The sequence below is a fragment of the Neovison vison genome, chromosome 3 (genome assembly GCF_020171115.1).
Source record: "Neovison vison isolate M4711 chromosome 3, ASM_NN_V1, whole genome shotgun sequence".
NCBI lineage: Eukaryota > Metazoa > Chordata > Mammalia > Carnivora > Mustelidae > Neogale > Neogale vison.
The window spans coordinates 181,111,361-181,138,367 of record NC_058093.1 but is presented as its reverse complement, the minus strand read 5'-3'; the positions used below and the strand labels follow the sequence as shown (position 1 = coordinate 181,138,367).

The following is a 27,007-nucleotide window of genomic DNA, read 5'->3' as shown; positions in this document are numbered from 1 at the left end:
AACTTTTTCATCTTCCCGAACTTTAAGATTGTCACTATTTCCTCTGCTGTTGGTTCAGGTCATGGTCCCAGGGTCCTGGGATCGAGCCCCGCATCGGGCTCTCTGCTCAGCAGAGAGCCTGCCTCTCTGCCTACTTGTGACCTGTCTGTCAAATAAATAAATAAAATCTTAAAAAAAAAAAGATTGTCCCTATTAAACACTAACTCCTCATTCCCCCCTAATCTCAGCCCCTGGCAACCAACATTCCACTTTGTCTATGAATTGGACTCGTCGAGGTCCCTCGTATCACTGGAATCCTGTCATTCTGTGCCTGGCTTACTGCATTGAGCAGAATGTCCTCAAGGTTCGTCCATGTTGTGGTGTGGGGTGAGAATTTCCTTTAAGGTTGAACAATATTCTATTCCATGTAGAGATCACTTAGGTTTACCCACTGATCTGTTGATGACATATGGTGTGTTTCCCCCTTCTGGCTATTGTGAATAATGCTATGAACACTGTTCTAGAAGTCTGAGTTTGGGTCCCTGCCTTCTATTTTTATTTTGGTATGTACCTAGAGGTGGAATTTCTGGGTCATACTGTAGTTCTTCTATGTTTAACCTTTTAAGAAGCAGTCTGGCTGTTTTCCATAGTGGAGGATGCTGTATTCTTCTCATCTAAAATGCTCAAAAGATGTGAAGTTTTGGAAAATACTGTCAGATGTATAGTTTGTAATTACACAAAGGAATGTGGCCACTCAACTGTCATTCATAAATACAAAATTTTATTTGCACTTCATTAGTGTAGAAAGACCACAATGCTTTTCATATCACAACACTCAAGACACGCCAAGTTATTCAAATACATAATTACTTATTTACCTTGACTAAACAAAACAGTGCAGTTTAATAAAAGATATACCAAAGATAGAGTTCACAAATTCATTATCAGACCAAAAAAAAAAAAAAAAACCACAGTCTAGGCTTAATCGGAATAAGCTTCACCATAAAGGGGAGAAGTTTTATCATTACAAAGGTATAGAATGTTTAGGTAAATACATGTATGTTCTTTGATATAGTAAAATGTATCTCTTTAAAATTCCTTTAAACAGGATTTGTTTAGGACAGCAGCGTTGTTTTAAAATCTTCTATAGTTTCAAAAACACTTCTTTCTTTATTGAATCTTTGTAGTTCTTAAAAGCACAGGGTATGTCCATTAGGAAACCATAAGAGAGATTCTGCGGCCTCGGGACCAAGTCAAACCCCTACTCTCTAACTAGTAGTACTCTACCATAACATAACATTAATAAATACCCTTCAAAGACGGCTATGAATGGAGCTTTGCTTTGTGGCAGAAATACTCCCATACTTCAGAGATGCTACAGCTGGGGTAAATGTCTTGTAGATAAAGAAAAAGCACTTATGATAGCTTTATTTTTTTCCCAAAAAGTCTTTAGTTTTACAAATTTTCTTTAAAACAGTAAGCAAAGCACCACTTTCTTTCTTCTTATCAGAATATCTTCTGTCCTCATAATATAATTAATGAGGACAATTAAATTATTTATTTCAAGAAACATTATACCTTTCATTTCTCCCATTCTTCATATTAGAAGTACTATGTTTCCCAGTGTATGTCCACTAGATGCTGGGATAATGAATGAAATATAATTTGGAGGGAAATATGTAATTTATAACCAAAACTTACCCAGGATTGCATATTTGCATATTTACAAGTTAGTGTATAGCTGTGACTTGGATTACAAAGTGCGAAAGGAAATTGTCAAAATGATTGTAGTGCAGAATAGAACATTCTCCCCTTTCCAGGAATCATTTCCACTTTGTCTCCAAAGCAGGAAATCAACAGCATCGAACGTGTGGTCTCGGTGGAGGCAGTTCTGGTGGGATCTCAGGTTCTGGTTGTAACGAGAGGATGCTATTGGACAACTCATTCCTTAAAATATCCAGAGGCATCTTAAGGATAAAGGAAAAAAGACAAATACATTTAACCCTGCAATGTATCTGGAAGCTCTGCAGATACACGATTCTATATGAGCAAAGTATTTCTACTAAAGGTTTCTAATCTTCATCATTTAATTAGATGTTCAGGTATGATGCCAAACAATGAGGACCAGGTTCAGGGTGTTCTCTGCCACACACAAATACTGGCCAGTCTCGATCATACCCTATGATCGAGGAAAGGAAACCAGATGGATTTCTCTCAACAACATGTATTTTCACAGAACCTAGTAATAATGGAAATTTAATGCATTAATTCAGGGGAAAAAAATGGTTCTGCATTCTTAGGGGTATTACCATCACTAAGGGAAGAAATAACTTCTCTTAAGCAATTATATAAACGATCGTTTTATTAGAAGCTACTGAATTGTTTGAATTAGCAGATTATATGTAGTAATAACATAAATGTAAGTTCTTATTAAAAAATCTCTGAATTTAAGCCTACAGATGCTAGAAGAAACTATTCAGCAAAGCTGTCCAGCAATTTTCCTGCAGCTTAGTGTCACAGAAAGGCCTAGGTAAGGGAACTGGGCCCCGCTGGGGAGCACATCATGGAGGGCGAGGTCGGACCCAGGGGCTCCCTCCTGAGACACCTGCATGCTCTAGGAGGTCCCCACTGCCTGTATCTTAATTTTTGTGGGAAAATGGGAAAAGAACCAAAGGAAATGTCAAATAAACATGGCACACTGTTACACCTGCTCCAGTCACTTCACCAAACCATCTTCAGGGCTCAGCACATCTACGGGATGCCAACACTGGACTCGGTGGGGCCCCCCGCAGACATGGCGGCTGCCACAACTGGAGGCCTCCAGCCAAGGCAACCACCTCACCTGGTTCTTCACCTCTGAGTAAATTCCCGGTCTCCCTTTCTAAGTCAAACATTCTCAACCGAGACATTGTAAAGGGAACAACAGGTCTCACACGAGAGAGCGACCTGGTATCATTATTTTACCTTTTTCAGAATGTCATCAACAAGCTTCAGAAATATCTCGTCCACATTGAAGTTGTCCTTGGCACTTGCCTCACAGAACCGCATTCCGGTTATCTGCTGTGCGAACTAAGAACACAGGGTCATGATTTCTTTTGGCGGGGTGTGTGTGTGTGTGTGTGTGTATGTGTGTGTGCCACACAATGGAGTAGGTGGCCAGGGGGCCTGTAACCGGGGCAACCAGAGTGTTTGGGCTCCTACTTGAAGGGAGGGGCGGGCCAGGTCTGCCGAGCCTCATCTAGGCTCCAACAGAGTTCACGTGTGCGACACCCCCGAGGTGGGTAAGTAGGCACATGGGGCAAACCCCGCCAGGGTGAGTGAGGAACGACGTGGAACAAAATCCCTGAGGTGACGTGGGGACACTCAAGTTCCAGAGTGGTGATGCATCTGACATTTACAATGGGAATATCCCTATGGTTCTCCACGGAAGGTTACAATACCCCAGGGAAAATCATGAAAGCAATTTTACGGCTTAAAAAACATTTCTCTGTAGGAAATGGTGGGTTAGAGAACAATGCCATATATACTGATGTGGACACTCCGCCCCCACCCCCGCTCCACTTTGAAACAATTTTTAAAACTTCCTGCTCCTTTAAGTCCAAACAAAGGAGATGGACGTGATTTTATAATTATTTCATCATTAAAAAAAAAATCTACTTAAAAAAGTCTCCCAATGGCAGACCGCACAGCAGTGTGGACAGTGATGTCCCCCTGTACTCCCCATTTCTCTCACCTTTTCACCTTGCTGCCTGGTGATTTCTCGGTCAGTTTCACAGTCCAACTTATTTCCAACTAAGAGAAGTTCTGCATCTTCTGAAGCATACTGTGGAATTTTAGAAGAAGCTGCATTTCAAAGGTGGGCACTGTCCTATACTGACAGGTAACATATACCACTCTGCTGTTTGCGATCATTGTGTTCATCTACACCCCACACCCCACCCTGCCCCGCCCCGCCCCGCCCCTGGCAGGACTGACGCAGGCGGGGTCTGAGACAGTCCACACCCGGCTCAGGGCTTTGGAGAGTATTCTGAGCTTTTGACCAGTAATTTCTAAGAATCTATCCTAAGCAAATGATTTACATTGCAGGCAAAGCCCGATACTTAAAATGACCATCAACTGAAGAAAGTCCAACAAAATAGATGGAGAATGAAGTAAGTTAAGGTACATAAAAAGAATGCAGCCATTAAAAAAAAAAACACCCAAATCACGCATACTTTGGAAGAAATTTCAAAGACACAGGAAAGCTGGCATGACAGAACATTCAGTGAACTAAGGAGGCTTTAAAACCACATGGAATATGGATTCAGTTTGATTTTTCAGAACAGCAAAAGTATACATTTTAAAATTTACTTCTGTGCTTGATTTTCCAAATTTTCTATCGTGACAAGGTATCATTAATCTTATATTCAGGAAAAAAGTTTAGCTACATTTCTAAGTTAAAATAAAATAAAGACCCTGAATGGTGTGACCTTGGCCGAGTCACTCAAGGTCTCGGTCTCCGTACGGGAGCAGAACAGCGCCCATCTAGTGATGTGCTGCGGCACAAACATGGGAAGTACTCGAGAGTACTCGAGAAACAAGAGCACTTGTTCACAAAAAGGCAAAAAGCAAAAGTATAATAGGGGGCAGAGCGTTATATTTCAAGACCTCAGCAGATCCACAAACTGAGCACCTCACGGGGCCTTGAGGCTTGAGGCCATGGCTTTTCGGTCTATGGGATTAATACAGGTTCTCACAGGAAAACGCAACACCTACCTTATCAATCATCTTCATCCATTTTGGCAAATCATCAAAAGTCTCCTTCTTCGTGATATCATATACTAGTATGATCCCCTTGGCACTTCTGTAATAAGCTGAGGTAATGCTGTTGAATCTCTCCTGACCTGCTGTGTCCCTATGAAACAGCAGCAACAGTCAGCTCCCACCCAGTGACCAGAGGGAGCAGCTCCACCTTCCAACACGGACGCCCCACCCCCTGCATGCTGCTTCTAGTCCTGTCCATCCATAAGCATCAGTATTAGTGGGGGGTGGGGGGTGAGAGGTAGTTTTTCTGAGTTAGTTACATTCAGACAAAAACAGTCCCAATTTCTCTCAAACCAAGATTTTGAAAATAAGAAAACAATGTAAAATGATGGAAAGTGTAATCCCCTGTACAAACTTTTTTTTTTTTTAAATAAACTCATCTCTGTGTTCCACGTGGGACTTGAACGCACAACCCTGAGATCAAGAGTCATATGTTCTACCAATGGAGCCAGTCAGGTGCCATCCCCTACCCCCAACTCTCTCTTAACCAACATCAATGGTTATATCTGACTTTGTTGAGAAGATGACCAAGAGTTGCTCGCTAAGGAAAAGTACTAAAAAATCAGTCTTGTTACTGTCTTAATCCTTCTAAGATAAAAAAAGGCGTCAAAGGGGGCAGGGAATAGGTTTTCAAATATGGTAAAGTTCATTATTTTCTAACTGCTACTTTAAAAGCCAGAAGTTGTAGTTATTCTCCAGGTTGAAGTTGATCATTTCAACATGAAGAATGATGTAAACTCATGAACAGTGTACAGCACCTGGCTGAGACATTATTTTCTCCATCTAATAAGCCAAGAAACTGCTGAAAACCGTCATGTATTTATGAATGAGCTCAACGGGGCAGGACTTCTGATCTGGAGACAAATTTCTCTAAAGATAATGTAATTTAGCTCTTCCCAAAGACCCTGAACTCACAGCACACTCCTGGGGGGCATATGAGACCAGTGGGTCCTGCAGTAACACTACTGGGGGCCAAGGCACTGAAAATAGGCTTCCTCACTGCAAGGCCATTCAAGGCCTCCCAAAATGACAGCGTGTGGGTTTCCGAGAGGTAGAGCGCGCAGCTTTTCCCAGATGCATCTGATCAAACACTACTTCCCTTGAGCTGCGCTTTGTGGGACTGTTTCCCACAAAGTACCTGTACTGCTTTCCAAACGAACCCTTCCCTTTGGAAACTGTGTTATAATTTACAGCTTTATTCACACTGGTCTTGCCCCCAAATTAATTCACAGTAGTGATGGCATTGTTATGCCAAAGACACAAAAAAGCTTGTTGGCAAATTCATTTTCACATAAAGCAAAGCCATTTGCTTTGTTCCAGAGGATTTAAGAATCCCCGGTTGCCTCTGACCGGAAGGTCCAAGAGGGCCGAGGCTGGTCTGTTTCTGTCCACCAGGGTCTGGCAGGGTGCCTGGCCCGTAGCAGGCTGTCAGTAAGCAGGTGCTGAATGAAGTTTACATGTTCAAAATGGGGGAGCTGATGCCACTTCAAGGCAAAATAACTTAAAATGCCCCAAACCTGGAAAACTGAATAGGATGGATGGGGACTGAATTCTTCAAGATTCCTAAAAAACCTTAAAGACCACACTAATGGGCACTGCACCTTCAAGGTTAGTAAGAAGGAACTGATTCAGGTACCATTTCATTTACACAAGGAATCAATGATTAAAATTGTTTCTGGAATCCTAGGAAGATGAGGATATAATATACATATTTTAGGGGTGCTTGGGTGGCCCAGTCATTAAGCGTCTACCTTCAGCTCTGGTCATGATCCCAGGGTCCTGGAATCAAGCCCTGAATCAGGCTCCCTGCTTAGAGGGAAGATTGCTTCTCCCTCTCCCACTCCCCCTGCTTGTGTTTCCTTTCTTGCTGTGTCTCTATTGAATAAATAAATAAAATCTTAAAAAAAAAAAAACAAACCAACACTTTTATTTAGAAGGGGGAGGGGCAGAGGGAGAGGGCAACAGGGAATCTTAAGCACGCTCCATGTCCAGTGTGAAGCTCGACGCTGGGCTCGATGCCAGAAACCTGAGATCGTGATCTGAGCTAAAATCAAGAGTTGGATGCTTAAGTGACTGAGCCACCCAGGCGCCCCCTATAATTAATACTTTTGAATCAATAAGGAATTAAATCTTTGAGAGCATGGTTTCCCAGTCTATCACAAGTTATGGTTTGATCAAATTAGGATCTGATTGAATATTTTTAATACTTTAAAAAAATATGCTGTGCTGTTCGGATACTGTTAAGAAACAGTATCTCATTTCTTTAAAAAGTACAAAAAAAACTATACGTTTTTCTACTTTAAAATTTTTGGTTAGCATAGTACTTTAACAATTTAATAGAATAAACCTTTATTCTAAGCAACTTTAATCTGGCTGTTTAGTAGAACTCAACTGACATGAATTTCTGCACACATTCAAAGAATCAGAATCTAGACACTGGGGGCTCAAAAACAGTGAAATTAGAGGTAATGGGTTTTAGTTGTTGTTGTTTTTAAAAGATTTTATTTATTGGGGCACCTGGGTGGCTCAGTCGGTTAAGTGGCTCCCTTCCGCTCAGGTCATGATCCCAGGGTCCTGGGATCGAGCCCCGCATCGGGCTCTCTGCTCAGCAGGGAGCCTGCTTCCCCCTCTCTCTCTGCCTGCCTCTCTGCTTACTTGTGATCTCTGTCTGTCAAATAATAAATAAAATCTTAAAAAAAAAGATTTTATTTATTTATTTGACACAGAGAGAGAGCCCAAGTAGGCAGAACAGCAGGCAGGGGAGAGGAAGAAGGAGGTTCCTCACTAAGCAAGAAACCCAATGCGAAACTTGATCCCAGGACCCTGAATCCGAGCTGAAGGCAGCCGCTTAACCAAGTGAGCCACCCAGGTGCCCCTAATTTTAAATGCTTTTATTTATTGTGGTAAGATGACCTGACATGAAACCTACTCTCCTTCAACTCCTTTATTTGGGTGTAAAATATTGTTATGTATAGGCATGAAGTTGTACAGCAGATTTCTAGAATAAAAAATAAATAATAAAAAAGCCAACAGCTGAATGATAGGGAGAATAAAGGGCATTTCTCATAAAGTTAAAAACACCTGTCGCCTGGGTGAGGCAGTCAGGAATCTCAGAAACATTAAGAAATTAGCGATCTCTGTTGGCTTTCATTCAGACACAGAGAAGAAGGCAAACCTCAAAATGCAAAATCAGAGGCAATCATTCTAACACAAATAACTGAGCCAGTAAGTACAGTTTACAAAAACCCCAAGGAGGAACCGTTAATCAATTTGCCACTCCCATTTAAGGTCATTCCTTAAATTCCATCCACTTGTTTCCAGCTCTGAATGCTTGAGGTAGAAAAGCATCTTCCTTTGAGAGACTATCCTCTATTTCCAAAATATGTGGGTCATTTCATGCAAATTTTTGTTTTCTATTCCTCTGAAGCTCTTCTGCTTAACTTATTTCCCCTACTAAATTATCTGCTATCACATACGGTCAAAGAGCAGGGAAATGAAATGCAGACACAGCTCAGTGAGTACTGATTACGGATCTCCTATGCGCCAGTACCACTGAAGTCGCAAGCACCTGAGTTCCTACTTCTCAAAAATTAGCTGCTAAGAAGACCCCAATGCAGTGATCATACTTCTGTCTTTCTGTGAAGATGCAGAATCCTAGTATTTCCTCTTTATCTCCATAAACCTGAGTTTTCACTGTCGTGATAGAGGATTTCTCGAGATTTGCAGTTTACTAATGTCAGCTAAATTGTCATCTGCTGCTGTTGGAATATGCGGTGATTATTTCTCTCTCTGCTTTTTGGTGCAAACTGAAAAACTCCTGCAATTCTGTTTCCCCAGTTTTGTAATAAGACCATGCTTTGAAAACTTAGAGATTCTTACTTGTATTTAATACATCCACTTATAGATGTAATTATTAATTTGCAGGGCAGGAATCAATTTCTGCACATGAAATGTCCTCACTTCTTTCAAGCAGAGAATGAAAAGCAAGCCTTGATGTCGACATAAGAAAGCTGGCTAAAACCAAAGCCCCCCACAGGGAAGACTGAGGCGTGCTGGACAGGTCGGAGGGGCCCTTATATGATGCATGTTAATTCCCAGTGTTTTATCTTCAGGATGGCATCTGAATGTCAATTCATGAAGCTGTCTTCTAGCTGACACACAGTTTTAGCTACACTTACACAAAAAAGCACTTTTAAGCACAGAGATGAGAAAACAGTCCTTTTTTCTGGCCACAGATAATCAAGGGACTGAAAAATATGGCAATGATATAAAATGTTGCGTAAAAGTGTGACAATGCCATCTGGAGCTTTCGGTATCTTAAACTTTTAGGAACCTCTGGTTAATATTTCCTCAGCTCGGCTATATCCAGAAATCAAGAAAAAAAATAAAAAAAATGCATTTCTTCTAATCAGATCTCTGTGAAAACCAACTGGGAATGTCCATGGACTATCATTCTAGAAAATCAGAGCACAGCTATTCTTAGCAGAACAAGGCTGCGGAGGCTCTTTGAAGAGCCCTCCTTGGTCATCAACTGCGACAGCAAAGTGGTGACAGCGGGCTTGCAACAAAGCGGACTATGACAGCAACGGTGCGAGCGCGGCTTCTCTGAAACGAGTTGTGTGTTCCTTTAGCAGTGAGCCTCAACCCCCATACTTCCGTTCTATCTACTGCGTTAACAATAATGAAGGAAATGTTTAATCCTCTACACAAAATGCTTCAGATGACAACAATCTGGCTTTGAGTTTTGTGTGATTAACAAGTGGCAGGCATTTTGTGGATGTGTTATTCACTGCTGAAAACCCCTTTGGGAAAACGTATGTCCTTCTCCTTCACTGAATCACTGGAATGTTCCTGGTGGAAAACGTGTAATCAACCTTTCCTTCTTTCTTTTTTGATTTTATTTATTTATTTGCAAGAGAGAGAGACAGAGACACAGAGTGAGAGAGCATGAGAAGGGAGGTCAGAGGGAGAAGCAGACTCCCTGTGGAGCTGGAAGCCTGATGTGGACTCGATCCCAGGACTCCAGGATCATGACCTGAGCTGAAGGCGGTCCCTTAACCAACTCAGGTTGCCCCAGGTGCCCCGTAATCAACTTTTCAATACAGTCACTAAATCTCGATTTCTTTCCTCAGTTGTATTCTTCAGTAGAGTCAAGGAGAAGCAGAGCAGTTACGCCGGGGAATGCATTTACTTCCCAGAGAAATATGGTTTTCGGAGTGTCCTGTGCCTTTCCTAGAACTGTCCCAGCATGCTTTTCCCCACAGGTGGGAGTCACAGGTGAGGCCCTCTTAGAGATATTCAGAGGCACTGTCCCGAGATTCCAGAAGGAGCCAATGTCATGGGCACAGACAGTCTTTGTGGGCTGAGTTCCAGGGAGCCACAGGACATTTGAACATACTTTTTATAGGTCAGATTACTACTGCCTGAGATGAAAACTGAAGTATGAATTCAGTAATTAAGGTAATCTGCTTAGCCAGGCCATGATGTCATCACCTAGACACTGCCGTCACTCATGAAGCAAGCTTCACAGATGGCCTAATATTAGCTCCATCACCCTCTGTTCAGTAATGCCCTTCAGACAGGATCTCACCCACAGGTGCTAGGCAGAGATGAACCACCGGGGTAGTCCTTTGAGACACGGTTTTTACCTGAGAGAGCTTACAATCAGAAACAACAGCTCATGGGGAAGATACTTCGTTGTCCCTTCCAGAGCTTAAAAATGGGCAGCGATGTGAAAAAGTTTGTGGACTTTCCAAAAAAAGGGCTTAGTACTAAAGTAAGAAATATCCATTTGTTTGGTCATTAAGTATTTAGGCAAGACTGTTAATGTTTCGTAACCAAACTAAAGCCCAAACCCCCACACTCCCACACCCAAACAGTCCTTACTGTGGGTCACACAGCGGCAGGGGACCAAACGAAGACATTACCTCAGACCCCTCTGGTGGGCAGCAGTGCCCACCCAGGGGCGCGGGCGGAGAATGAAGGCATGGCATTAACATTCAAGCATTAGGTGACCGATGATGCCACAGATGAGGAGCAAGGAACGCAGATGAAAGCAAACACACACATGGTGGACAAACATTCAGAGCTGAGGTGGACCTGCAGAGGAGTTAGTAGGCTGAGTACACGGCAGCATATGTGACCAACACAGGGGCATCCCGGAGCCCCTCCACGGCGCCACGCTGAAGCCAGCACCAGAGGGGCTCTGCGCCCCGCGAGTGGGCTTCTAGGGCCGCCTGTGGGCTGCTGGGCGCCCACAGCCAGTTCCTAGTGCCCCGCAGATCCCCTACGGCGACCTTATCTGCTCACCCGTGACATTGTGAGAAGGGGCTTCTCTTGAGGGGCTCTGGATGCATTCCCAGTTGGCACAGGCGGGGCTCATGTCATGTGGTACGAGCCACGCGGCCAGCGGGAGCATGCGTGTCCCACCGCGGTGCTCACACGGCGCCACCCCGGGCAGCCCCCGAACCGTCTATGGGTGGTCCACCTTGAAACCGCACAGATCGGGTCGGCAACGGGCTGCAATTTTTTTTTTTTTTTTGCATACTCTCAAACAAAATCACTTTAAAAACGTGAAGACAATCATTGGGGCAATCACCTTGGGGATGACAAATTGGCTATCAATACAAATGATTGGGAAAGAGGCATTGAGTCCCCAGTTAGCTATTATTAAAGTAAAATTCTTTTTTCACCATTCCCCAGGTGCAAATGAAGGATGAAATAAGTAGTCTTTTCTAAATTTTCTCACTGATCATTTTATTTAAAGATGAGCAAAAGAGAGGAAAAGTAGGAGAGGCAAGCCAGCTTGGACAGTTAATTTTATTAGACAGGCGTACAGACTGTGAACACACATGGTGGTTACTGGGGGTGGATCCCCCACTTACCAGATCTGTAATCTGATTTTCTTTCCTCTTAGCTCTACAGTTTTGATTTTAAAGTCAACACCTGCAAATAAAACAAATGAAAGTGAAGCAAAAAATAAAGATGCAATTTTCCATAAAAAAGAATCCTATTCTTTTGTACCTTTTGTATCGTTATCAGTAAAACAAAAAACCTGACGTCACTAAATCCTAAAAGGAAAACAGAAGTCCACCAATGCGTGTGGTGCCGAGTCTACGCTTCCACAGGCAACTGAACGAATCAACCTACGCCATGTTTTACCAAGAACTACCTATGTAGCATTTGCTAAATGTAGTATGATTTATCACTACTACAAGTTCAGCATAAAAGCCACTAAAAAAATGCATTTGGTAATTACATTAGCAATTGAATGGTTTTAAAAGAATGATACACTGGGGGAAATTCTTACAGGAAATGGAGGAAACAACCTTAATTTCAAACAGTCTCAATCTGAATTTAGAAATTATCTTACCAAATTCTGTAGCATTCACAACAAATTTAGTTAATATATAAACAGGACTTCTTTATTACATTGTCAACAGCTGCAACAGGAATTATTTTTAAAAGACTTACTTATACAGGCTAACATACCCAATTTTAATTTTTATTCACAGGTGAGGCCCTCAGATTTTAACATTGAACAAAACATCATGTATCACTCACTGTCCTTTTCTAATTAAGCCCTTAAAGCTTCAGGTAACTTTTTAAACCAAATTTTCATTTGTATATGTTACCTGATACGGGTCTCAATTATAGAAAACTTGTAGATTTATTTTTTTTTAATTTTTAATTTTTTTAAAAAGATTTTTATTTATTTGACAAACAGAGATCACAAGTAGGCAGAGAGGCAGGCAGATAGAGGGGGAAGCAGGCTCCCTACCGAGCAGAGAGTTCTGATGTGGGGCTTGATCCCAGGACCCTGGGATCATGACCTGAGCCAAAGGCAGAGGCTTTAACCCACTGAGCCACCCAGGCGCCCTGAAAACTTGTAGATTTCAAAACAATGTTTTTTTACACATTTTCTCAACTAAGAAAAACAAACCAAAGGGATGCCAATGGAATCTGAGAGTTAGAAACACTCCCTCCAGGAACCACTTCCTGCCTGTTTCTTGGGATCCAGGGTCGCTGTGCTGCCAGGACTCTTAACGGGCAGGGGCCCGCCGCTGCCAGTGAGGGCTCAGCAGCCACCCAGTGGGTGAGGAACCCCTCCCGGGCTCTCCATCTCAGGGATCTGTTGCAGCACTGCAAAGTCAGATGATGTTCTTGAGGTGAAGCGAAAGACATGTGACTGCCTTTTATAATTAGTAACACACTGCAGATACCAATGCAATACAGAAAGACATGTTTACAACCCGGGGTTGGGGAGGGCAGCTCTCGGTCTGTACAATGAAGAGAAATGGCAGGAATATAAACTATCACAAGAGAACAGAGCTAGAGCTAGGGAAAATGTTTTAATTCTGAATCTCTTATACCACCCATCATTTCAAATGTTACGGAGTGAAAGCTGGTTAGTTCCATTTCACTTTCAGTTCTGGAACCGATTTGCTCTTCAAACTCAAACGACACTCTAAACCAGCCTTGAAACAGGAAGCATGTTTGTGGACTACCAGTATCCTCAGAGTTCCTGAATGACTCAACCATAGGGAAGAACGTCACTTAAAGTGATATTCTTCTGCAAGGCACAAGAAACAGCCTGGAGATATTTGTTACGTTCTGATTTTAAATACACACACACACAGCTTAAGGACAAAACAGTCACTCCTGCTATTAGCTACAGTGAGGGCCTCATGGTGTTACTCTGTGATAGCAAACTACAAATCAAATTCATATTTTTGTCATGACCACTTTTTATTTTATTTTGTTTCCAGATACCTTGTGGGTTTTTTGGTTTGTTTCGTTTTTTTAAGTTTCAGCTAAGGGGGCTGTAACTTCGGTAAAACTTGTTACAGAGGCTGCTACTTTGTTAAAAAAATTGGCAGATGATTCCTCTTTCGTGAGCTCTGCTTCAGGTCAGTTGAAAGAAGCCCTCAAAACAGCCAGCACCAGTAATTTTTGTTTTGATTAGGCTGTTTCCTTTCAAGAATCACTCTCAGCCTGAATATGTCAGACACTCTTTTTCAACCTACTTGAAAAACTTAGGCAATTTTTACGAACAATCCTTTGTAACCACAAAGTCTAATGAATAAAGGTAAAAGCTAAGGCTGTCAGTGTTCAGAATCAGGAAATAAGCGGTAATGTTATCACCATGTGGCGGTAAGTACATTACTAATTTAATAGGAAAACAAAACGAATATGAACCGACAGTGAACAGGATTAAGAATCTGCTGAGCCAAGATGAAGACTGTCTAGTCTCAGTGAGATTAATGACAATTTTACAAAAAAACAGAAAAATAGCCCTTGGCTAAATCTAAAACCCCATAAAAGAAAAGAGCCCATTAAAAGAGCGCTCTCTCTCAAATGCCATATCCTTTACCACATTTAACCACCATTCAATAGCCTGTAACAACTGGAAACTTACTCCAGCTTATGGCTTGTAACAACTAAATGTTTCTAAAAAACCATGAAGAAAAAAAAAATCTCAGAGTTGCCTATTTTAAGAATTTGCATGTCAGAGAAGTTATAATGATCCTTCATAGAAGGTAGTAAGTCTTCCACAGCCTCAAATATTCAGCAGATTCATTTCAGGAACGGTCAGCACAGAGCTGGCCTGAGGAGCTGCTAGGACCGATGTTTAGGAACAGGCAAGGGGCAAAAAGAGTGGCATCTCCATCTGTGGCCCTTGTTGAAAACCCTGTTTCCTACAGGTAACCCGACGACCAAGGGAAGCCGTCAGCCCTACCATCAATTGATGGGGACAGTCCCGGCCCTCAAAGGGCTCAGTCATACTGACCTAAATCACCAGCCCATGCAGTTGGCAAAGAAGTGCCTTTCTTTGCTGTTCTCTCTTCTTAGAGCGCCTCCCTGTCTGTCCAGAAACCTTTCTGGTCCCAGGTGATTCCCCATCTGAACCCTTCTGCCTGCCCCCAAGTCCCAAGTGTGCCCTCTCTCTGTTCTTGGACCTGAACTGTCCTATCCCTTCTTTGTTGTGTTGTGCCTCCCCAAGGACACGGTCGTCTCTGACTCCCTGCAGTCTAGGATACAGCCTGGTACCCACAACAGCAACTCCATCAATCTGATCAATGAATCTGATCGATAAAAGCCACTCCTTCTTCTCTACCAAACACTGGACACATAAGGAGAAATGCTGACTCTTCTTGGAAAGCTTAAGGAAATTCAGGACTGATCAGTACAAACAAAACAATACAAAAAAACTCACACAAAACACCTTAGTAAGAAGGAAAGACAGATGTTCTGAGGGTCTGGTGACACATATAGTCACCTAGAAACAAGAGTGTTTCATTTCTCCTACAATTCCAATTGTTGATGGTAAGTCCTTAAAGGATGGGGCAGTCCTAATAAGCTCATACTCTCTCCCTCCATGCCCTCATTGCAGGGGATTATTATGGTAATAGTTGATTCAGTCACTTATATGGGAAGTGGTCCAATAAGTGAATTAGTCTAGCAATAGGAGATACCTTTAAGCTTACTAATGCTACAAAAGTCTTTGTAAAAATATTTTCATCAGAAAGGACACAATTCACAGAGCTATAATTCCTGTATCAATGGGCACAGATGGTTCTATCTGAGTCACCATGTCTTCCTGATCTTACTTTTCTTCAGCAACAATGATAGTGGACATCTGTCGGACCCTCTGTGCTGACACGGGATCCTGTGGCGGCCCAATGAAGTGGGCATTATTATCCTCATTTAACAGAGGGAGACACCAGTGTGGAGAGAGGTCAAGGTGCTTTGCTTTAAGGTCATCTCACATGCTAGCTGAGCGGCAGGATCTAGATTCAAATTTATAACACTGCCCACAATGAAAACTTGTTATAATGAATGTCATACGCATGCATAAAAAGGGAAGGTGTGAAATGTTCTGTAAATGACCCAGAACCACCCTAACTGAGCTGTAAAAGAACAAAGCTTAACTTTGCACTTGGCCTTCTTTGTATTTGTCTTTCATAAACCTTAGCAATAGCGTAAAGAATTGGCATATTTACTGCTGATAAGATTTCTAAGTTCCCCTTCAGGCAAAACATTTCTAAAACATTACCATAGTTCTCTCTGCCAGGCCATAAGAAGTTAAAAAAATGAAAATGGCAAAAATAAACAAAAGCCTCTTTCTTCACATTCCTTTCCAGCAAAAAGCTAAACAAATAAAAGCAAAAATAACGCCAGGATCCACACCTATGATGACAGCTGAATGGACTTCTCCCCTTTTACTTCTTTGCCCACCTCCCCTATAACCCCAAGATCTGAGTTTATTTTACTTAACACTTTCAAGAAGTTGAAATATTTCATAGACTTTGAAATTAAATTTGTCTCCATCCAAACAGTGTTTATGATGTTACTGCCACTTTAAAATAACGATCTTAAGTTTACACAGTGGCTTTTCTTCCAGGGATACAGATTTTATAAGGTGTCATTCAATTTCGGACATGATACTTCTACTAAGGGAGAGGATTTCCAGCGTCTTCATGGAGTAGAGAGTGGGAAAATAAATTAAGAAAGGAGTCAAAGTCACACAGAGAGAGGTCAATTTAACATTGGAAAACAAGTCGCCAGCACGTGGGGCCAGTCTTCTGCCCAAATACCACCTACCGGAGGAGAGTACAACCTAAGTCCCCAGAGGAAAGCACCATGTAAAGAAAAAAAGGATTCAATGACGATTCAACGCAAGAGAAACCAAGTGTTACGACTGTAAAATACCCAGCAGAAGGTACTATTATTAAAATAGAAAAATGATGGTATGACATTAAAAATGCTCACTGGGCCAAGGACATGAAGGCTCTAGCCTATCAGTTAAGAGTTATCCTATCATTCCAAGTTGGACACGCCAGCCGGTTGTCTCCCTGTCCCTGACACACACAGTGCAAAGAGGGAGCCGTGCACTTGACTGGACCAACTAAGGGGTACCACGAAGTGCACGAGTCAGGGATGATCTGAGGGGTTCGATGTCAAAGGAGAGGAAGGGAGGGAGGGGAGTGTGTGCGCCCCACAGAGCCCACGAGAATAGGCAGGCGGCTGCATTTTCACGAAGCATATACACGTAGGAAAGACCTTCACAGGAGGGAGTTTGTTCCCTTCCTAATAAAAATATTAAGAACTCTTCTATGTTGTTTACTGCACTTCGATACTATTCTAAGGGTTTTATGTTCATTAATTCACTGCAGTATATCCTCTTAACAATTTTATGAGGCAGGCATTATTGTCCCCATTCTACAGATGGAAACACTGATGTCAGAGGGGCTAGTAGCAGCCCAGTCACCAAGCAGGTAAGTATAAAGGGCACTGATTTGAACCTGGTGGATGGCTCCAAGCTACACTCCTCCCACCTCACTGTGCAGCCTCACAGACGGGACAGCTGGAAGGTGTAAACATATCTTTAGATTATATTAGTTTTGCATTGTTAGGGAAATATTTTTAAAAAGAAGAGTGAGGCTTGCTGGCTGCCTTGGACAATAGTTCCTGCACCAGCAAGGCTTCCTCTGCTCCAGGTTACAGACAGACCCCTCTGAAAAGGCAAAGTTAACTTGCCGTTGGTCTTAAGAGGAACAGAATATAGAGGGAGGGGAGGAGAATCTGGGGAAAAAACCCCAAGCCCCAGAAGATCAACAGTGGATCAGTAATATTTTCGTCATATGCACAAAACATTAACTTAGTCTGACTATTACTCTATTGGGTCCATAAAAATGCAGACTGTCAAATGCATTTTGCACTTCACCTGGGTCATGTGTTTACATTTATTTCTTAAAGATCTGTTTATTTATTTTAGAGAGAGAGCATGTGCAGGAAGTAGGCAGGGGCAGAGGGAGAAGGAGAGAACCTTTAGCAGGCTCCATACAAAGCATGGTGCCCCACACGGGGCTCGATCCCAAAACCCTGAGATCATGACGTGAGCCAAAATCAAGAATCAGATGCTCAACTGACTGAGCCACCCAGATACCCCTACATTTTGATTTTCGCATTCTCCTATATATTTCAGTATGTCTCTCTAAAGGATCAAGATTCATTTGTAGAGTGTTTCAGAGGTTTTGCATCTATGGCATAAATTAGGAGAAGGGAATATAACGGACCCTTATAATGGCCTCTTTCAGGCCAGGTACCCAAGGTATTACACTCCCATTTATTCCTGTACCAGGAGGTAAGAAAAGCACGCAAGTCTTCCTTATTTCTTTCCATGAATGAGGAAACTGAACTTAAGTTGCTCACTTAAAGACACACGACTGCTCGACTGTGTGAGAGAGGCCTCCCACCCGCGACCCTGCATCCACCTCTCAGACCCACTCCTTCCACTTATCACACCGAGGGTACTGGGGATGGAGGGGCCTCTCTAGAAGGAGCCAAGGAGAAGGTGGAGAGGTTTTCTTTAGAAGTTGAAAATTCATAGTAAAGACGGTAGGTGTGATTGGTTAACAGTCACCCAAGCCCCAGGTTCTGGTGCAGGGGTCTGAGGAGGGAGAGAAGGCATGGGCACACCCCTTCACCTGGGGCCTGGCTCAGCCTCGGGTGGTCCTGAATCCTAAAGGAAGGTGGGAAAATGAGAATTTTATTCATCAGCTACTTCTACCACAGGCCTGCCTGAGGTGGAGTTGTGGGCTATTGTTCCGTCTTGCAAACTAAGAAGACATTATTATGTAAGCCCCAGAAACCAAACAGTGGTGGCTGCCAAATTTTGGGTGTTGGGGGGGTGGGGAGGAGAGGGAGGAGAAGGTTTTCCATGGAATATAGTGTTCTGTTAAGCTGGTGCTGTGTTTTCTGGTTTTAACGGATAAGAAGTTTCTGAAAAACATAATCACATTCAATCAAGGGCACTATTTTTTAGATCTGTAGTTTTGGTTTTTCAAATGTCAAGGCTGTACAATCAAAGGACAAAAGGAGAATAATCAATTTCTTCCTCTGTTCAAGTACGGCAACATAGCATTTTATCTCTTTCCCAACATTTTATTGTGGCTGCTGCCACGACTCTGTCTCTTGCCCTTCTAAAAAGGACAAGCCGGGTAAGGAGGCACTAGATTTGTGCCCTACAAAATGGCTAGCGGAGCGTTGTCTCACATAAATAAATACAAACAGCCTCTCTGCTAATACCTACTGACTGACTACATTACACAAAGCTACATTTACTTTACACATTCCAACAAATGCTTAATTAGAATAATGTACCTGGCACTCAAGGCTGGAGAATAGTTTGGACTTAACGTTCTCAGAGGAGCCTACTCTGCCTTCTGAAGCCAGTTCTAAGATCTGCTAGCAGACGGCTCCTGGCCATTCTACGTGGCTGGGGGGCCGAGAGGCAATCTCTAAGAATCTCGATCTGGAGCATGCATAATGAAACCTTTCTTCCTCTGAGTGACACAGCGAAAGAAAGGCTGAATGCACTTAAGTCAGGCCTTTAAATAGATTTTTATTCAACTTCAACAACCAGAAGGCAACCAAATTTCCATACTTTCTTTGAAAGCGAACTATTCCACAAGAAGGGACACGCTGTTTGCACCCAGTTCATTAAATAAATCAAGCTAATGACAATGCATAGCATCTGCTGGTATAAAAACGAAACGTTAACCAGCCGCATCTGTTCCTTTCACACTCACATCTCCCTGAGTCATCGTGTTACATCATTTTGGCAGGGCAGTGAGACAGCACTGAAGAGGCTCTCGGTCTTGGGCTCTTGGGGTGGGAATTCTGGACCACGCTCCCTAATTCTCTTTTAAGTGAAAACACTTAGGCAGATCAGCCACGGCATGGAAGACTGTGGAAGACTGCATAAGAGCAAACAGGAGCAAAATAAAATACACGATTTAGAATTTCAATCCAGTAGTAGATGCTCATTCTGGGTTTTCCGGCAAAAAAGTCTGATCTGTTTCCAGAACGAAGCACAAGCAGTCAGCTTCCCCTGACGGTGGTTTCACTGCTATGAGGTAAAGCTGACCAGACCCTCGTGGGCTGCATTTCACTCAGCGCGTCCCCTAACACTCGAGGCCAGAACCACAGAAAGCCGTTTCCGCAGGGGCTTAGTGTTCACCTGTTTCCTGCTAAAATACTCTCCCCTACCTGTACCACGAAGTTTCCTGCCCATGAAGCAGGGTCCCCAGAGCACCTTCGGCTTAACTCTGGACTCTGACAGAAGCACCATTACCTACGAGCACTTACTCCTGGGGCCAGCCGGGTCGGTGGGGTGGCGGTGGCGGGGGGGTGGGTGGGTGGGTGGGTGTCTACTGCACTGCTGCACAGCGAGGAAAATGCAGAGTGCTAAGGTCCTTGCAACTGAAGTCAGAGAACTTTTTAATTCTGATAGTATGTCTCTCCTATTTTTTTTTTTTTTTGGTCTACTTCACCTTTTTTCCTTATTCCTTTCTTTTTTGAAAAGTTGGTAACAGCAGAGTTTCAAAAATGTCTTTAGTTGGCAAAAGAAAACAACTGGCAGTCCCAGGCTTCCGCTGCTGGGGGATACCTAACCGCCCAAGAAAATTGGAATTCTGGTCTAGACTGCCTTACTCCTACTTTTCCTCTATTCATACATATAAAATTTTGGAAAATTTTAATAAAAATGTAAAACGCTGAAGATGTTTGAATGTCTGAATGTTTAGGTAAGAAATCTAATTCTTAGGGCATATTTTAAAATCCAGAATGCAAGCGATGAGTGATGATAGCGGCATAGTTAAAGAAAGTTAATTTCAGTGATACCATAGGTCAATCATCTTGCCATCTTCACAGGCCCGCAGGGGGACCAGATTCCATTAAGTCTTGAAGGACTCTGTGATGTCTGATTGCGAGTCACGGAATTTTCACAGAGCAAAGTAACTTTAAACCTCAGAGTAAGCTAAGGATCAAACTGAAAGAACTCACTTATAGTCCTGGTCCTGACCAGCTATGCCACAGAGGGTAAGGTGCTTACCTCTCTGAAACTCTGCTTCCTCATCTATAAAATGGGAATAAATTCCAGGATGGCTGTGAGGATCAGACAGTGTCCCTTTTGCTGCGATATAGTAAGTGCTCAATAAACAGTAGCTACTGCGAATAGAATGTTATATTTTGTATGCAGAGACAAGGAAAGTACGTATCCAAAGTCACAAGCTAGTTAGTGACAGAGCCTTAAATCAAAAGCCCAGGCTCTTCATTCTTACTCCAGTGTTTTTTTCTAGAATGCAATGCTGCCGGTGCAGGGGTGAAGGTGGATGCTACCTGGTAAAACCATTATAATTCAAACAAAGTTAACAGCTAGCTTCCAACAAGTACTCAGAAATAAAACAAAGGCCAAGAAATACAAAATTTTAACGGGTTTTCTTGCATGTCAGATAGTTGTAAATTTCTACAATAGAACCAATTTGTTTTCATTTCCTAAACTTCGAAACAGTGCTCCTGTATTTTTTTTTTTAAGTTTATTTATTTAAGCAATCTGTACACCCAACGTGGGGCTCAAACTTAGGACCCTGAGAGCAAGAGTCACACAGCTGTCTTCCAACTGAGCCAGCCAGGCACGCCTGCCTTGTACTTTTTAAAGGACTTGTCAAATTAATGCTAGTTATTTCGGGCTAATTCAATTCTGTGGATACAAAATCCCACTTGAAAATAATATTCCACCTAGGCAATTTCCATTAAACAGGTCAATTACTAAACAGTCTTTCAAAAGTTTCACTTAAATATTTTAAGTAAATATAGTCTTTTTAGCCTTTCATGGCCTGGTGGATTTTGTGTGTGTTTTAAACCAAATGAACTTTGGATTTGATAAACAATACAAAAAACAAACAAACAAACAAACAAAAAACCAACATTTTGCTCATTTTACCTCAAATCCCTTGGGATTTCCACTACACTCTTTTACACAAAGTTCAAGTGAATCTGAGTCTCTGTAACCAGGCACTTATTGGAGCCACTCTCCTCTCTGAGCTAGATGAGGCCGTCACTTGAGTGACCCACGGCGTGGGCGGGTGGGCGCATGCTCAGAGACTTCCCTGCCATGGTGTGGGGCCCGGGGTCTCTTCAGACTCCGCTGTCACAAACAGCACACTTCTGCAAGCCGGACAGGGAAAGTTCACTGTGGAAGAGAATCTTCCTCTACGTGGATCCAACCTTGCTACTAAAACTCTTGGAAAACTGCCTCAGAAGGACAACTGGCCATGAGCTAAACTGCTCAGGCCGGAGGCATTCAGGTGAGGCATTCAGGTGAGGCGACCACAGCTCACCACACCCAACACTACATTTAAATAGCATTCTTCTAAAGGAACTTGGGGAATGAATTCATCTTTACAGCATGCAGACAACAAATCCTCTTCCTGCTGCCCGTATCAGAGGGGCTTGCACTGCGTTCCTCGAATCTTCTGCACTCCTCTCCATCACCACTCTTACCAACATGGGTCATCCTGTTCCCCACAGACTCTGAGCCAGTTCTGGAGACCACGTCCCCTTTAGCAGTGGATCTCCAGTCAGTAGCATAGTATCTCACGCCCAGTAGATGCTCCGTAAATGATCTGATTGCAAGAAGGAACATACAACTCAGAGGCAGAGACTGAAGGGGGGCTAGCTGGCATTCTTGAAGTTATCTTCGTACTCCGAATTAGACCAGAGGTTATCAACTTTCTCTCAACTTCCCACAATTAATCAACAGTTAGTGAGCCAAGAACTATAGGCTATGTTTGGAAGAAACAAAAATGAGCAAGACAAAAACCCAACCACATAAGGAACCCCACAATGGTAGCAGCGTGGGAGATATGTGAAATGTATATATTTATGTTTGCCAGGAGGAAAGAGAACCAAACTGCCTGGTCTCCTTGCCTCCTGTTTCTTCATCATTCCCAAATAAATATCCTATGCAATCTTGCCAAATTAAGTTTCACTGTCTCCATGCCAATGCTATATTCAGAGGCCTTTCCAGCTCCAGTTGCTATGGGATAAGGTCCATGCTCCTTAGCATGGCAGTCAAGGTCTTGAAGCCTTATTCCTAAAGTCTACTAATGAGTCTTTCCCAGAATGTGGCCGTGAGCCTGTGATTTATACTAGGAAATATATTTGGCCTTTGTCCACATTCCAGTCAGAGCTCCTAGAACCCTTGGAATTTTCTAGGGAGCAAATTATAAAGGTGTCTTTTGGTATGTTAATGAAGTGACTTTTGGAATGCCCCCCCAGGTCACGAAAAGATGGGGGCTGGTCAGCAGAACCAACTAAGTGATTAGACGGTCTGATTTTTTTTTTTTTTAAGATTTTATTTATTTATTTGACAGATCACAAGTAGGCAGAGAGGCAGGCAGAAAGAGGAGAAAGCAGGCTCCCTGCTGAGCAGAGAGCCCGATGTAGGGCTCCATCCCAGGACCCTGGGATCATGACCTGAGCTGAAGGCAGAGGTTTTAACCCACTGAGCCACCCAGGCGCCCCAGAGGGCCTGAATTTTTGATCCCCGCCCCAAGGAGGGTAAAGGGGATGGAGATTGAGCCCAATCATGAATGGTTAACCATGCCTATGTAATGAAGTCTCCATAAAACCCAAAAGGGCAGGTTCTGAGCTTGAGGGCTGGGGAACACATGGTATATGGGGAGAGAGTCATCCCCAGGGACCACCAAAACACTTCCTGCATCACCTCCTTTTACAATTACCTGGTAATCTACAAAGGAGAAGGTTTCTCTGAGTTCTGTGAGCTGCTCCAGCAAATTAATCAGACCTAAGGAGGTGGTTGTGGGAACCTCTGATATCTATGGCTGGTCCGTCGGAAGTACAAGTGAAAGCCTGTACTTTCAGTTGGCTGTGAAGGGGGCGGGGGTGGTTTTGCACGACTGACTGCTTAGCCTGCTTGGGAAACTCTTCTTCACCTCTTCTCTTTCCCACTCTAAAGCACATCTCTGCCCATCTCCTATCCACACCCCCACCCCTCCAACCTCTCATTTATCCCCACCTATCAGTGCCTGGGCTGATTTCTCTTTATCACACAGTCCAGTCATATTATCCCTTATTTTAATATATTTTGAAGTATGCAGCCATCAAACACTGTTACTTCTACTAAATTGCCTTTACCTCTATTTACACCAGGTACTAAAATAACAATGTAAGCGTCATTTGATCGTTCAGTAACTCCCTATCCTCTATATGGTCCAATTGGATATTTAAAACAGGTACAATAATGCTACTCAGTTTTATCATGGTCCCAGGGGTTATAATTTTAAAAACAAAGGGTGCGGAGAGCCCAAGCATTTCCCAAATAGTCCATTTTAAAAAAGGACCAAGGAAAACACTTCTCAAAGGTGAAACAAAAAAGACAGTATGAAATTTAGGGTTTAATTTTCCAATTAGACATTGAAAATGTTCTAATGTACTGTTCTGTTACATTTAAAAACCATTCTTCCCCAAATTGTACTGCCTTGGCTACCCCTGGTTACAAGGCCACGTATGTGGACAGGAACACGGAAGATACGTTTAATTCTGTACTTCAAATTTAATACTACTCAATGTTTCTTGGACCTCCTTGCGGGAGATCCTTTATGGCCCATCACTGAAGGTGACTGCCCTTTCCTTCTAAGTATTAGCTCATCTATGTGGTTGCCCTAGGTTTGACAGCTTTAACGGGTTTTCCATAGGAAAAAACTACTACCCATACCAACCTGACGAACCTCCACTACTACCCATACCAACCTGACGAACCTCCATACCAAGTCTCCTAAATTTGACTTCATTAAACAACTTCCCCTCTGCAGTTTCCATTTTAGATGCTGCGGGTGAAATACTTTCTGACCTGGAGTTACCTCATGTATTTACTTCACTGCTGCACTTCACGCACTTAGGTGATTTTGGAAGACTCCTCCCCATTTCAGCAAGTCCCAGGGTTATTTGAGGTCACCGACAAGTACAGCTGAAGTCCCTCTGACCCGCATTGACAGTTAAAACGAGAAACTTGGTGTAGTTTTAGTCTTAATATTCTCCATAGAGCCTCCGCAGGGAATTTCAAACTTCATTATTTCGGCGCATTGGAAAAGTGAGTTCAAAATTAGCAAATAAGCCCTGGTTCTCACAAGGCGAGCCTAAGCACCGGAATTCGCTATAGATGACCCACTTTGGTCATTTCGCCAGGCGCAGAGCTTCAACTTCACTACGCTGCCCGCCTGCTTCCCACCTCGCAGCACCTTTTTTCTTGGGTGAGTAATGGAAGGGCCGAGTTTCCGTGGACAGATTCTCACACTGTCCCTGAAAACTGAACGGGACCAATGCATCACCCTGGTCTCATGACCGGCCCTTGGAGGGTGCGAGAGGGGACGATGGTTCAAAAACCAGCTGGATCAGGACGTGGGAGGGGCGTGAGGGGTTTGCGTCGTGGGAGGATGCACGGCCCGGAGGCCCCAAGGACAAGTCTGCGTGGAGACTACCACGAAAATCTCGGTCTGGCTTTAGAACAGGATCGAGGGACTTCCATTTGGAGCCGCCCCTCCCCCTAAGTTTCACCGAGGCCCATCCACCAAATACAAGGCCACCCAGGCTGGAGGGGGAGAGGCTCACAGACGCAAAGAAAACGCGGCCGGTAGGGCGCTGGGCACCGCAGAAGGGCAGCGCTGGCGACGGAGGGGCCCAGCCGGGGTCCGGCCCAGCCCCGGCGCCCTTACCCACGGTGGACTTGCAGGCCTCGCAGAAGGTATCGTCGGTGAAGCGCTCCATCAGGCTGGTCTTGCCCACGCCGCGGGAGCCGATAATGATGACCTGCAGCTTGAAGTCGGCCGGCCTGGGGGGCTGCTTCCTCCGGCGAGCCTGACCGCCCGACAGCGCCGGGGAGCCCGCGCCCAGGCCGCCGCCGCCCCCGGCCCGCCTCTGCAGCGCGGCGCCCGGATCCATGCACGCATACGGCTCCCGCTCGGCCCGCCGCCCGCCGCCGCCCGCTCCCGGGCCCCGCGCCCCGGGCCCCGGCGCCCCCTCGGCCTCCGCCGCGCGCCGGGGGTCGGCCCCGGGCTGGGTGTCCGTCCGCTCGAGCGGCCCCGGCGGCCCGTGGGCTCCGCGCTGCAGCTGCGCCTCCGGCCGGCTCCCCGCGCCCGCGTCCACACCACCACCACCGCCGCCGCCGCCGCCGCCGCCGGGAGAGGAGGAAGGGAAGCAGCTACTCCGCAGCAGCGGCAGCAGCATCCCGGACGAGGAGGGGCAGGAAGCGCAGGCGCGGGGCGGGGCGGGGCGGGGCGGGGCCGCGGAACCTGCGCGGGGCGAGCGGCCCGGCGCTCGCGCGTCCCCTGTCGGCGGGAGGACCGCTCGCCTAGCGCGGCTCGTTTACCCCGGCCGGCTTCACTTTGCGTCCTCCTAGTCCTTGCTCTCCCGCACTCTGCTGCTCCGTTTCCCATGCCCTCTCTTCCCTGTCTTTGCTTTCTGTCGGCTCTTGTAACTTCTCTTTCTTCTTCATCCTTCCCCCTTCTCCTTTTTCACTCCTCCTTTCCCGTCTTTCACAACCCAGTCCCCAAGCACGACTGCAGTTCATTAGCCATCTCTCCCCCAAACCTGCTACGTTCTCAAGATAACATCCCCCAAATCACTGTTGCAAACTCAAAAGAGTTGCTGGGACGCTCGCAAGTCCCCGAGCCAGGCCTTCTCCGTTACACCCGGGCAGACCCAGTCACGCTAAGGCCCCACCCTCTCCCCGTGGGAAGCAGGTTTCTTCGTCTTGCCGGGTCCTGTCTGCCTTCCATAGGAAGAAATGTCATGTCTTTTCCATAGGAAACACACGAAATCAGTTATTTTTAGCCCTGGTTGCTGCCTCATTCAGAGTTCAGCAGTTTTTATTCCGTTTCACTTTTTTTTTTTTAAAAGATTTTATTTATTTATTTGACAGAGAGAGATCACAAGTAGGCAGAGAGGCAGGCAGAGAGAGAGAGAGAGGAGGAAGCAGGCTCCCTGCTGAGCAGAGAGCCCGATGCGGGACTCGATTCCAGGATCCTGAAATCATGACCTGAGCCGAAGGCAGCGGCTTAACCCACTGAGCCACCCAGGCGCCCCACCGTTTCACTTTTAATATAAATAAACGGCATGTTCCTTTGGGGGAGCGAGTGAGTTAAACCTCGAACAGTGCTAAGAAAGTTCAAGATTGACACTCCACAAGTTTAGGAATTACGGACTCGGGCAGGGTGTTCTGGCACTTCTAGTTGAAAGGACTTAAGGATACAGAAAATCGCTGCTGCGATTCCTTGCCAGGGATTTGTTTAGCAAATTCCTCAGCGTGAATTTGAGCACCTCGGAACACAGGGTTCTAAATATGATAGGAGCTGGCACA

The 27,007-nt window shown here is 44.3% G+C and overlaps 1 protein-coding gene across 1 annotated transcript; it reads right to left on the bottom strand.

The window, feature by feature from the left end:
• Positions 1–738: 738 nt before the first annotated feature.
• On the bottom strand, positions 739–25,875 carry RAB12 (RAB12, member RAS oncogene family). The gene is made up of 6 exons (XM_044243385.1): positions 25,365–25,875; positions 11,667–11,727; positions 4,735–4,873; positions 3,713–3,802; positions 2,944–3,048; positions 739–1,946 (listed from the first exon to the last, which is right to left on the bottom strand). Exons 1-6 carry the CDS (start codon positions 25,873–25,875, stop codon positions 1,833–1,835), a joined length of 1,020 nt encoding a protein of 339 aa, XP_044099320.1. The 3' UTR covers positions 739–1,832.
• Positions 25,876–27,007: the final 1,132 nt, after the last annotated feature.

What these genes read in the sequence shown, in the direction of transcription:
- RAB12 (XM_044243385.1), bottom strand. Translation starts at nt 25,875, where the DNA reads ATGCTGCTGCCGCTGCTGCGGAGTAGCTGCTTCCCTTCCTCCTCTCCC. An exon ending in GGCCTGCAAGTCCACCGTGG is followed by an intron (nt 11,728 to 25,364) that starts GTAAGGGCGCCG and finishes TTTTATTTGCAG; the next exon opens with GTGTTGACTTTAAAATCAAA. An exon ending in CCAGGCAGCAAGGTGAAAAG is followed by an intron (nt 3,049 to 3,712) that starts GTGAGAGAAATG and finishes CTGTGTTCTTAG; the next exon opens with TTCGCACAGCAGATAACCGG.